Consider the following 12,228-nt stretch of genomic DNA (forward strand, 5'->3'; position numbering starts at 1 on the left):
GACTCATTTTCACAGTTCCCTGAACTGATGTACATCTGAATTTAGGTTCTGAGATCTATTAAAAACAAATCAACTTCTTTAATGGCAGCCATCCTGTTTCAGGGAATGCACAGTACAAAAAATAATTTGCAATTTTTAAACATCTGATTATTGGTGCTTTATTAATTTTTTTGTAATATGGGAGTTACAATGAGGTTTGGGATTTACACAGATTAATTGTAAAGTTCCTATAACATTGTATGTTATTCAAAAATATGTTTTTTGGATATTTAATCATTGGATTTATTATTCTGTTTATACTGTATTTATTATTAATATTACATAAAATGTGGTTTCAAACAGAGTTTTATGATCTGACCGATATATTTTTTTTTTAAAAATTGCTTCTGAGTCCAACACAATTTAACTTCAGAGTTAAATTGAAAGATTAAAATGTTAGTTTGAACTTCAATAGTCAATAATGTGTTAACATCAAACAATTTTTTTGTCTTTTTTTTTTTTTAGCAAATTCAACCTGATCAAATCCACACTTGAGTCGTCTGATGGCCATTTTCCCCACAAACAGCCTCTCAGACAGTGATTTAAAACGCCTCTTACTCCATAATAGCAACATTTTAAAATGTTTTTAAATCTCCAGTTGCCTTTAAAAGTTTCTCAACAGAAGCTATTACTGTATTTTCTACAAATTTGATCATGTGTCAAGATCTTGGTAGATTTCTTAAGCCATATTGATGGTCACTAAGTAATTAATTTTTCTTCAAAAAGTTATCCATTGATTTACACACATGCTTCTCAGGAACCTTCGACAACTAAGAAAACAGTTATAGAAATAAGTTATAAGTTACAGAAAGTATGCTTATTGTCATTCTTATAGATGGGGAAACATTTCCTCCTTTCCTGTAGTATTGTAGTCCCATTTTGTTTTCCTGAACTTTAATTTGCACAGCAACACAAAATTATTACCAAAAAACAAAAAAAATGGCACTACCCATTTCTTATATAGACTGAAAAATATTCATTGCTTATCTATACAGGAATGGATAAATCCACTGTTATTTGTTAGTCATAATGTTATGTTAAGAAATGCTTGTTTTTCACATAAAAACTGATGTAACAAAATCTCAACTTCTCCAAACTAAAACTCTCAGCTAACTTTACTGGGATTTCCAGCATATTATGCATGTTTAGCTAAAGTGTAGGTGTGAAAATTGCTTCCTTTAGAACAAAAAACTAAACTAATAATAATAAAAGAAAACTGGTATGTGTGGCTCTGGTGCTAAAATGACTTCATTGTTCTCTTTTTATTTTTACGGTTCTGCCAGCGGGAAGGTCATAAAAAATCCAGTTTATCATTGCATATACGGTAATTTGTAATATGATTATCTTTGTTGCAAAACTCTTTGACACTTGGAAATCGCAACAAATTCAAAGCATACTGTGTGCTGAGTGAGGATTTTATATGTTTCCTTGAGGTGACAACTAAGCTGGGATCTTGAGCAGCAAAAAGAAAAGCTGTTCTGAAAGGTTCTTTTGTTCCCTGTTTCCTGTGGCTGAAGAGACATTTCTGGAAGAATGGTAGCGATATTTATTGTTTTATTTCACTTCCAGTCAACCTGCGACAAAAGTAACTCCAGGTTACAATTAAATGTTGTTTTTTTTTTCCTTTTTAAATTAAGGAATACATTTACAGAATTTGAGAAAATATGCAAAATGTTCATATTTACATGTAAAAATGCAATGCAATTTTTAGCAAAAAAAAAAGCAAAGTTAGCAAAGTTATGTTTAAACAACATAAAAAGGACGAATCAAATATGATGTTACACAAAATGGCATTTTGTATATAGTACATCTGCTTGTGCCTAGAAGCTTAAAATCTTTATTACTATTACAAAATGGCAACAAGTTTAAGGGCAAATACAATATTCTCCAATTTAATGTATCAAAATGTTACATGTCTACAAAATATTAATTGTTTTGTTTATTAGTGTTTTTCATTTTATAACAATAGTGCGAGAGGCAACATAAATACACAAATATGTTAAATAATTTAATTTACTTAAAAATATTTGTTTCTCTCCAAGGCCTTTTAGTAAATGCAGTAAATTTCTCTGAACCTAAACATGCTGATTATGCGGTGATGTGTTACACAGTACAAATATCTGACTGGGAAGATGTAACTCAGTTTCAGATAAGGAAAAAAAAAATGCTCCCCTACTTGGACATTTCTTTCCAAATGTTCAGCAAACCTGCTTACTGGCACTTTTGGTCAATAAAACCCACAAAAGTAGATACTAATCGATGCATGTAGAATTTAGTTACACAGTTATTACGTAGTTACTCTACGTAACGTCTCAGTGTGTCTGTCTTTACCCCCATTTTTGCTCAAAACTTCTCCTCTTTAATTATGTCCGTGTCTGTTTTGCTGCTGACTGTTTCGACGTCGGTTCTGTCGGTTCTGTCGGTCCTGTTGGTCCTGAGTCGCTTCCTCTGAACGCTGTTGCGGACTCCGTAGCCAAAATAGATAACTAACCCTGCAGAGAGGGGAATCAGGCGGATGGTTGTTGAAGAGCAGCAGGGATGAAATGACTGAAGCTACAGGAGAGTGACTAAATCTTACCCACTAACATCCAGATAGCATATCGCAGCCATGTGGCTGAGCCTAACTGCACCATCAGGTAGACATTGATGAGCGTGCTCAGCAGAGGTAGAGCTGGCAGAAATGGCACCTAAGATGAAAATCTGAGTTAGAAGAGGTTTTTTTTAAATGATGTTCTTTACAAAGTGAACTTCAATTTAGGCACGGGCCTTTATATGATTCTCCAGGTATTATAACAGAGTACACATTTTCCAATTTCCTTTGTTTAAAACAGAAAATCAAAACGTTTGCTGGAACTGGAAATGAGTCTTTTTGACTGAGTTGGAGAAATTCTGGTTCGCTCTTCTTTGATAAAGTAGTTCCAACAGACTGAGCTGTGCAAATAAAAGACAACCTTCCAGTCACTATGTCTTAACCATTAACTTTGAAGCAGTGCGATGAAAGCTGCAACCTCCCACACCAACTGGACTTTAGCTACCCTTACCATAAAAGTTGCCTTTGTGGGATTCTGTGGTTGAATCCAGATGAAGATTAAAATGAGAAGCAGGAGGAAGGAAAAGATGCAAACAAGCACCACGCTCCATGCCTCTACGTTTACCAGAGCGTCTATGGCTTGAGTCAAGGTGACGCACAGTGCAACCACACATACAACTGCACAGAGACAAATAAAGAGCAACGATCAAACCATGAGCCAGAAAGGGAATGTTTCCACTAAAAACTCTGGCATCTCTTACCAGAACTTATAGTTAGGATTGTGACTCTTCGTGCTGTGACAGAGTTGGGAGATGAGGGAGGCTTCAGGAAGTGAAACTTGGGCTTTGGTTCTTTGACCTGCAGGTCCGTGTCTTCAGATGGGGCAGCCTGGTACCTTATGTACACAAAAAGGACACGTGTGTTGTGTGTTTTCATTTTGATTTTAGGAACTGAGATTTATAAGTTTAAGAAGCAGAGATATGGAGAGAAAATCTCTGGTGAGCTGAATCAGAAGATTATTTACTTAATCTCAACTAACTTTTAGAAAATTAGGGTTATGATTTGCATTTTCTAAAGAAAGCACACAGAAACAGATTTTTTTAGTATAAGATGTTAAAACTAATTCACACACATGGTGCCACACCATCTTTTTTCCAAATATATATATATATATATATATATATATATATATATATATATATATATATATATATATATATATATATATATATATATATATATATATAATTTATGACTAGGGTACTTGCAGCCTTTTATGATTGTTTTTAAAGCAGAAGCAGAATCAGCTCAATTTGGGATCTGCAGGTCAAACATTCAGAAAAAGAAATTTCACAACCGTACCTCAGCATCAGGATGCATATTGCTACAAGTGTGTAGGCAAACAGAGTACCAATGGACATCATTTCCACCAGGGCTTCCAGGTCAAACAGGAGACCCATAATGGCTGAATATATAAATGTAAAGAGATACATAATATCACTTTGAGTTCAAGTCATAAACGCCAGTGCAAACTTTTTAAAACAGCCTGAATTCTGTACCTGCCACAACTCCGGACGATATGGTGGCTATAGCCGGACTGCCTTTGGCAGTGACTTTGGTCAAAGGCTGGAAAAGCAGCCCGTCTCTTGCCATGGCGAAGAGAACCCGAGGCATAGGGAACATGGAGCCCAGCAGGCTGCAGAAAAAAAGTGCAATCAGGGTCAAACAACAACACCATTATGGCTGTTTGGGCCTCACAAACAGAAAGACTGATTGTTGCCATTGACTTCACTTGATTTAAATAAAAGTTACTCAGTCAGCATTCTTTTTCTTGACCCCTGAGCAAACTGATATGAGCGGTGGCCATTGTTTCAGCGCTCACTATGTTTCCACCATTTCTTTAGCATCTTCTTTCATGACTTTCAATGGTTGTCCCGAAAACATAACACTTGAATTGATTGTTAACACAAACTTGGGTCTCGATTTTTTTCAGCCTCATGAATGCATATTATTTATGCCTGGATTACCACAACAAATAATGCATTCAGCCCATCTTTGGAAATCAAATTACTCTGAGAATGTCCTCCTAAGTCTGACACCAACTCCAAGTTCATGTACCACAATGTTTACACATGAAACATCATGAAACTTGCAGGAATTATTTACACTGATGATTATTTTTTTATAACTTTGGGACAGACACAGTACTTCACCGTTTTGTATTTGTCCTTTAGTGTTTGATTGTATAAAACGGGTGAGAAACACATTGTTATCAGCTCTTCTTGCATACTGTAGTTAACTTGGTCACTAATCACAAAAAAATATGAAAACTCCACAGGTTTTTTCAACATGCTGAACTCAGCTGGATGTCGTCTTCAGGGCAGAGTCAGGGCTACTGAGGCACATCAAATGCAACATTAGCTGTGGACTGAAGCCTGCAAACACGCCCAGAACAAAGCGGTACTTTTAAACTCCAGTTGAAATTTTGCTGGGCAAGGCTTGGCCAATCGGGGATAACATATTTTTATTATTTCCACCAAAGCTTTGCAGAGTAAATTCAGAATTTTTTTTATTTATTTTTTTTATTGCGTAATCCATGGACGCTGCTGCTCTCCAGCTTTATTACTGACAAGACATGACCGCAACTGTATTGTTCTGTGAGGATTCAGACCTGGTGGACAGGGCACACAACGATCCCACAGCCACGGCGTATTTGGCGGGTCCCCAGCCAACGTATTCGAAGGCCACTGGCAGAGGGCTCTTCTCATTGAGCATGTAGTAGGGCATCATCAAGGTGAGGGCAGCAGACACCGCAAAGTAGGCCAGGAAGCATATCAGGAGTGAAGCCACAATGCCCACAGGGACAGATTTCTGAGGGTTTTTCACCTCCTCACCTGAAAAAGGAAGAAGAGATGTGCTTTATAATGCAATCTTTGAGAGATACAGAAGCTCCACTGCTGCAAATCCTTTCTGGGAGATATCTTTTGTAAACCAGGTAACTGCAGTGCAATTTAAAGTGCTTTATAGCTTAATAGGTTGTAAATTCACTGTATGATCATGCAGGTCTACTAAAGTGTCTTATTACAGTTTCAGAAAATAGTTTTGCTGATATTCTTTATTGCCTTGTTTGTAAAACTTTACAACATCATTCAAAAGGCATCACCAGTGCTAATGGTAGCTGCCATACTTTGCTTTATTGCGTTAAAAATATAATTATCTGTATTTTACTCGTATCTTAGCTATCAAATGTTCAGATGATTTGGTCATAAGAGGAAGAACGCTCCTTTTACCTGTTGTAGCGATGCAGTCAAATCCAACGAAAGCATAGAAACATGTTGCAGCTCCTGCCAATGTGCCGCTGAAGCCAAAAGGAAAAAATCCCCCCACTCCGTATTTGCTCGTTATATTGAGGGTGTCGCTCAGGTTGCTGCATGAAGACAGGGCATGATTTTATGTTTACTTAGTCGGATAAGCACGAAGGTAATACTGATGTACTTACAACTCTGTCACTTATTTCTTTACAATTGGAATCCAAGAAGCAGGCCATACGTAGAATTGCTGAAAGTGTTTTAGTTCAATGTTTCTGCAGTCTTTATTATTGTTATTAATATATATATTTTTTTGGCCGTGGATATTTTTAACCCATTTTCAGTCCAGTATTTGATTATTTCAGACAGTCATTTGTTTTGTTTGTTTTTCTTTTTTTTTTTTTTTTACGTTTTGCTTCTTTAACTCAGAATTGTAAATGATCTAAGAATGAAATTGTGACTAAACTTAAAGGGAAACGCAGTTTAGCAAAAAGACAATTTTAGATAAGATTTGGATATATTTTTTCAAATTTTTCTAAGCACAAACTTTATGTTGTCATGGTCAGCTAAAACTACAGGACAGAAAATGAGTGGAATATGCTGCAATAGTCCAAAACTAAACTGGTGAAATAACATTTAGGGAAGCCTAACTATTCACCAGGAGCTTATGAAAATATTAGATTTAAGAAAAATGTTGGTTTTGAAACTTTTGCACAGTCCTACATATACATTCAAAAACTGATGGCTATTTGGAAAGAAGTTTTGTGGTTTGGACCAAATATTGGGTCAAACTTTGAACCAGTTTGTTGTATAGAGTAAATACTAGAAGTGGATTTATCTTTCTTTACAGGCAGCCACTTTAAACTACATACTAACCTTATCGGATTCCACAGAAGGATATAAGAAATGTTAATATGGCAACTTATGCTTTAGAATAATTTTAATGAAATCATGTTTGTTTATTGAAGAGAACATTAGCCTTTTAGCATCTTAACTCAAACATACTATTTAACATTCACACTTTGTCCAAATGATTGCTCATAAAATCAATATACACAGGGACTTAGTAAGGTTATTATTATTATACATTATTGGTTGCTATTCCTTTAGCTCTTTCGCAGTTTTGATGTCTTTTGCCCAACCTTTCCAGGTGTGAAGTGGTAAAATCTTTGTTCTAACCATGGGTAACCTTTTACCTGCCAAGCTGGACATTTTGTATCTTCTTTGGCAACCGACGACTTAAAGTTATTATAAATATTGTCATATGAATAAATGCTGGTGGCAGTTTGCGGTTGGAGTTATTTTTGTTCTATAAGGGGTTACAGCTATAAAACGATAATTGATTGGACAACTGGCCTCAAGACATCAATCATTTGACAAATTTGACCACGTGTCCTTATAGTTCATCAAAATGTAAACACCTTGGTTTAGGTATATGGTTTTTAAACATCTTGTTTACATATATGAAATTTATATAAGCAAGGACAAAATGGCTAGGTATGGTTGCAACTTGGGGGTACAAATTGGTTTAGTAAGTAACTTTGACTCCAAGCTTGTGTGTTGTTTTAATTTGAGGAGCACAAGTGTAAAATAATAATAATAATAATAATAATAATAATAATAATAATAATAATAATAATAATAATAATAAACTATCAATTTTAATCACAACATTACTTGTTTAGTAATCCAGATTATAGATTATTCTTTTTAACCTCTAAAACTGCCTCTTTTGTGGCTTCAGACATGAGTCACTTGGGTTGAAACTTAACCCAGAAACCATGACCCAACACTTATGTGTTAAGTAAATGATGAATGGACCCAACTGACCCGGGAATTAGTCAGTAAAAAAACACACAAGTTGGGTTCGCTCTTACTTGGATTGTGCTGTGGCGTTTATCAGCGCCTTTTCGCTGATCTGCCAGTTGGCGAGGTTCCCTTTGATAAACCCAGAGATGATAACAAACAGCAGCACTAAGATGTTGATCGCTGTGAAGATCTTGTTGATCATCGTTGACTCTTTCACCCCAAACGCCAATATGCCTTCACGAAAAGCAGATTTATTTTAAATTGACGTGCAGTTTTCTCGTGTTACTCGAGGATGCAACGGTTTGTACCTGAGAGCAGCAAGATGAGACCAGCTGCAAAGACATCTGGGTAAGGAGCCAATCCAGGAAGGCCCATGGAGGCATTTTCCTCGAAGTACTTGGATATGACCCCCCCAATCAGGTCATCGAACGTCCCACTCCACGCCAGAGCAACGCTTGATGTTCCTGAGCAGAAAAAAGGGCCATAAAATGATCATTCTGAGTCACCATTTTAGTGCAGTCATAAACAGAAAATTTGGAAGGAAACATTTCCTTCCCATGGTGATCATTAAAGCACTTCTGCTTAATCAAGTGGGAAAAAATAAATAGATATGTTTTTTCCCGCAAGAAAAGCTTATGAGAATTTGCTTTTCAGGAGTAAAAGATCAAAGAAAAACATCACAGAGATCCTTCCTTTTTTCATTTATGGGTTCATTTAAGTGTCCTTAGAGAATACGTCAAAATAATGATAATCTGTTTTTGAAATTAAAAAGCTAGTATTGATGGAAATTAACAGGTCAAGAGTCAGCAAGTAAAATAAATATATTCTACCAGCACAGGCAAAAAGAATAACCAACATTAATTTTGGACAAATGAATATAGAAAGAACATTTTATCTTCTAAATGAACTTTTATAAAGTTATTTTTACTTAAAAAAAAAAAAAAAAACTTCAGTAAAGAACGTGATACTTGCCTATGACATAGGAGAGCAGCAGATTCCAGCCAGTGATAAAAGCCAGCAGCTCACCAACAGTCACATAGCTGTAAAGGTAAGCCGAGCCTGTTTTGGGAACCCTGGATCCAAACTCCGCGTAGCAAAGTCCGGCAAATATAGACGCCAAGGCAGCGATGAAGAAGGAAATGATAATGCTGGGTCCTGCGGTGTCTCTGGCCACCTCTCCGGAGAGCACATAGACCCCGGCTCCCAGGGTGCTCCCCACGCCCAGGGCGATCAGGTCCAGGGTGGTAAGGCATCGGTTAAAAGTGGACTCTTCCCCATCGGGCTCGATGGGCTTCCTGCGAGAGAGACTCACCAGAAAGGACTTGACCACACCGCACGGCATGCTTCTGCCTGGGGTTCGGATCAGAATAGTGAGGGGATTATATAAGAACCCACAGGCGGGAGAGCAGGTTGATGTTGTGAAGACGGGCAGAGCAAATTTGTGAAAGATCGAGGAGAGAGGAAAAGGACAGGAAGGGCAGATCAGAGGATGTGTCAGTAAATGATTGCCAGGTCAGCTCTCCCTATCAAGAAACATCACTGATTTCCCTTTCGTGTCCCGTTTTCATTGGAAAAATGTGGAATTAATCTACAGAAGAAAGCAAGTAAAAATCTGGTTTTCTGAGAACATCACAAAAGAATGTCAGAGAATGAGATGTAGAAAACTGAAAACTCACGTCTTTGTAGGTCTCTGCCTCACAGGTGTGTTGAGAGGACACAACAGGATCTGTCATCCCCTTAAAACTATATATTTCTTTTAATATGTGACCTCCTTTATCTCCCCAAGATATGATAGTGCTGATGCCTGGAATTTCCTTTGCGGTCCACAGGACAGAAAACTACGCCCTGTTTATCGATTGCCCTTTAATCAGTCATTGGTTATAAGCACTATTACTTTGTTGAGTAGCTTTTCTAAAAAAATAAAATAAAAAAATGTTAAAAAATGCAGTGGTCTTACAAAGTGGTCTCAACCCACTCATGCAATTATCCCATCAGAGATAGAGTAGCTGTTCAGGTCACTGTTTCAGGTCCTAATCAATCAATTCTGAAAACAAATAAAGAAAAACAAGAAATCAAACGCAAACAGAGGTCAGAAGAGGTCGAATGCATATCTTTTCATTTGATTTTTGTTAGTCTAGGAGTAAAAAATAACTTGAGTGTTACCGTGTTTGAAAAGTAAGCAGGAATCTGATAAATATGTCAGATCAGAAATATGTCAGAATCAGAGTTTAAATTAGATCAAATTACTGACAGAGAATAACGACTTTATTCATAGGAAGAGAAGCAGAAAAGGGTGACAAATTTTCCCTGTTTCCTGGTGGACATTTACAGTTGTGCTGTTGTTAAGATTCGTAACTTTGATAAACGTCTGATGATAATGCCTGCCAGATAATTCAATACTTCAAGGTCCACATATCTGTAAGACTTTGTCTCCCTGGAAAAGAACAAGAAACCTCCAAAGGGTCGGCAGATTCCCAGCATTTGCCTGTTTCTGATTAGGTTTGCAAATCTGCATTGTATCTCCTGTACATGTTTGCTCAGTGCCTCTCAAGATCCGGGCTTTCATCAGTAACTTAAAGAAACTGAGCAGGCCAGGCTTTCAGCCCCTCAAAGTTCCCTTTTTTCTTTTTTTTCTTTTAGTGGAGGACAAAGCAGCTTGTATGCGGCGGGCCGTGGAGCTGCTCACTGAGAGGTAGCATTTACCTTCTCGCCTCCAATCATGGGATTTCAGATCACCTAATCCCTCCTGGCATTCACTTCAACAGGCAGAAAGCAGGCGAGCAGGAAGGCGGCCGGCACGGATGGTCAAAGTACCTGTGACCGAATCTGCGCTCAGGCCGGATCTCTCCAGCTGAGATACCATTTCCAGAGAGACAAGGGGTAATGCTTAACTAAATAACAGCGTCCACACACGTGATCTGCAGCTTTATGATCACGCGGCTAATCACGATCCTGTTGATCCTCAACTAATGTTCACTAATGCAACATTTATGGCTCTTTCTTATGCATTAGAAGCAAATCAGACAGAACTCTTATCAGAGACAGTTCGTCAGTAGGACACACTCATTCATGTTGATGCCGAGGTTTTAAATCTGACTTTCTTTGCAGACACGCAAGTGTTTTACCTTTATCTCCGGTCCTACGAGGGGCAACCAGTGGTCTGTGCTGGCGCGACAAAGACAACGCAAATATCCGAGCTTGTGACTCGGATGAGGGAAACATTGCTGCCATATATCCAGGACTGGCCTGCATGACCCTCCTACTCAATAGAGTTACTCACAAAGTAGCCTTTCTCACTCCCGACCAGTTTGGGTCATAATGTGCTCATTATTGCACGGAGGCCGAGTGAGAACTGTAAACTGTAAATCCTTCTCAGAATAACCCTAATGATTGAGTGCTCATGTATTCATCTGAGGTATTTTTATGGGTTTTCTTTAAGAAGGTGTTCATTTGTACTGGACTGAGGACCTTTGGCAAACATCAGGGATTTAATCTCCATTAACTGCTTGCATGAAATAACTGATGTCAGTGTTTATTATAATATAAAATTAAAGCTTAAACATGTGCAACAAAGCAAAACGGGTACGAAGCCGAAATAAAACTTTTAGGGTTACTCAGGAAATCTGCTTGCCTTTAAACTGAACTACAAATATGATTTCAGAGCTTCATTAAATTACTCTTCCATTTTTCACATCTGACTGAATTGTGCTCATGCTCCCCTGTTTCAAGTGCAGTGCAGTTTGAGAGCAGAAGAGGTCAGTATACAACAAATGCTTTTCATCACCAGAGCTCCCGTCTCAGTCAGCCTTTCCCAAACACTGCGCTTTCTTCATTTTAGCACTGCTTGAAGGGAAAGGAAATATGACTCTGGGACAAAAAGAAGAGACACCCAAACAAATCAGACACATGAATCAGGACTGCATTTCATTTTTGTTTCTTATTTCATTGACTTCTGACCACATTTACATTTCAGGTCTACAAGTTATGGGGAATAGATTGAATAATGATTCATGTTCATTGGCTGCATACATTTCTGCCTTAATTCCCTGATTGGGTTTAATGCTGGATATTTAATTATATTTGAGCTGTCAATAGCAAAAAGGGGCAATCTTATTCTACCCAGTAAATATTGTGAATACATTATTTGTTTTCACTTTCATGCTCAGCTCATGTTTAATTTCAATAAATAACTAATAAATGACTTTATCTTTACCATTATTGACAAATGACTTGAGGTCACTGCACTGACATCTGCTGGCGCTATGTGAGAATGCGGAGCTCCACCTGGATCGATTTTGGTGCCACTTTTATTAGTGATTCTGTTTCCTATAAATTTTGCTCAAGTTTGTTTTCTATGGGAAATATTTCTTTACTAATGGCTGAAACTGATATAGGTCTTGAAGGTGTTTCCAATTCTAATATAAACAAATATGTTGATTTATATAATTTATTTCTGGACAGCATCGTCTCTTACATCCTCCAAAACCTTCTTTTATATAAATTTATTGGCTATTTATAAATACAATATAAGGTAATTTATAA

At 37.3% G+C, this 12,228-nt stretch overlaps 1 protein-coding gene across 1 annotated transcript; it reads right to left on the minus strand.

Moving 5' to 3' along the window:
• Positions 1-1,576: 1,576 nt before the first annotated feature.
• On the minus strand, positions 1,577-9,473 carry LOC102236718 (cationic amino acid transporter 2-like). The gene is made up of 12 exons (XM_005795401.2): positions 9,363-9,473; positions 8,659-9,036; positions 7,995-8,150; positions 7,755-7,920; positions 5,860-5,996; positions 5,241-5,463; positions 4,129-4,265; positions 3,932-4,034; positions 3,331-3,464; positions 3,081-3,247; positions 2,618-2,726; positions 1,577-2,531 (listed from the first exon to the last, which is right to left on the minus strand). Exons 2-12 carry the CDS (start codon positions 9,026-9,028, stop codon positions 2,383-2,385), a joined length of 1,851 nt encoding a protein of 616 aa, XP_005795458.1. The 5' UTR covers positions 9,029-9,036; positions 9,363-9,473; the 3' UTR covers positions 1,577-2,382.
• Positions 9,474-12,228: the final 2,755 nt, after the last annotated feature.

Source organism: Xiphophorus maculatus, chromosome 23 (assembly GCF_002775205.1).
Source record: "Xiphophorus maculatus strain JP 163 A chromosome 23, X_maculatus-5.0-male, whole genome shotgun sequence".
In the NCBI taxonomy this organism is placed as follows: domain Eukaryota; kingdom Metazoa; phylum Chordata; class Actinopteri; order Cyprinodontiformes; family Poeciliidae; genus Xiphophorus; species Xiphophorus maculatus.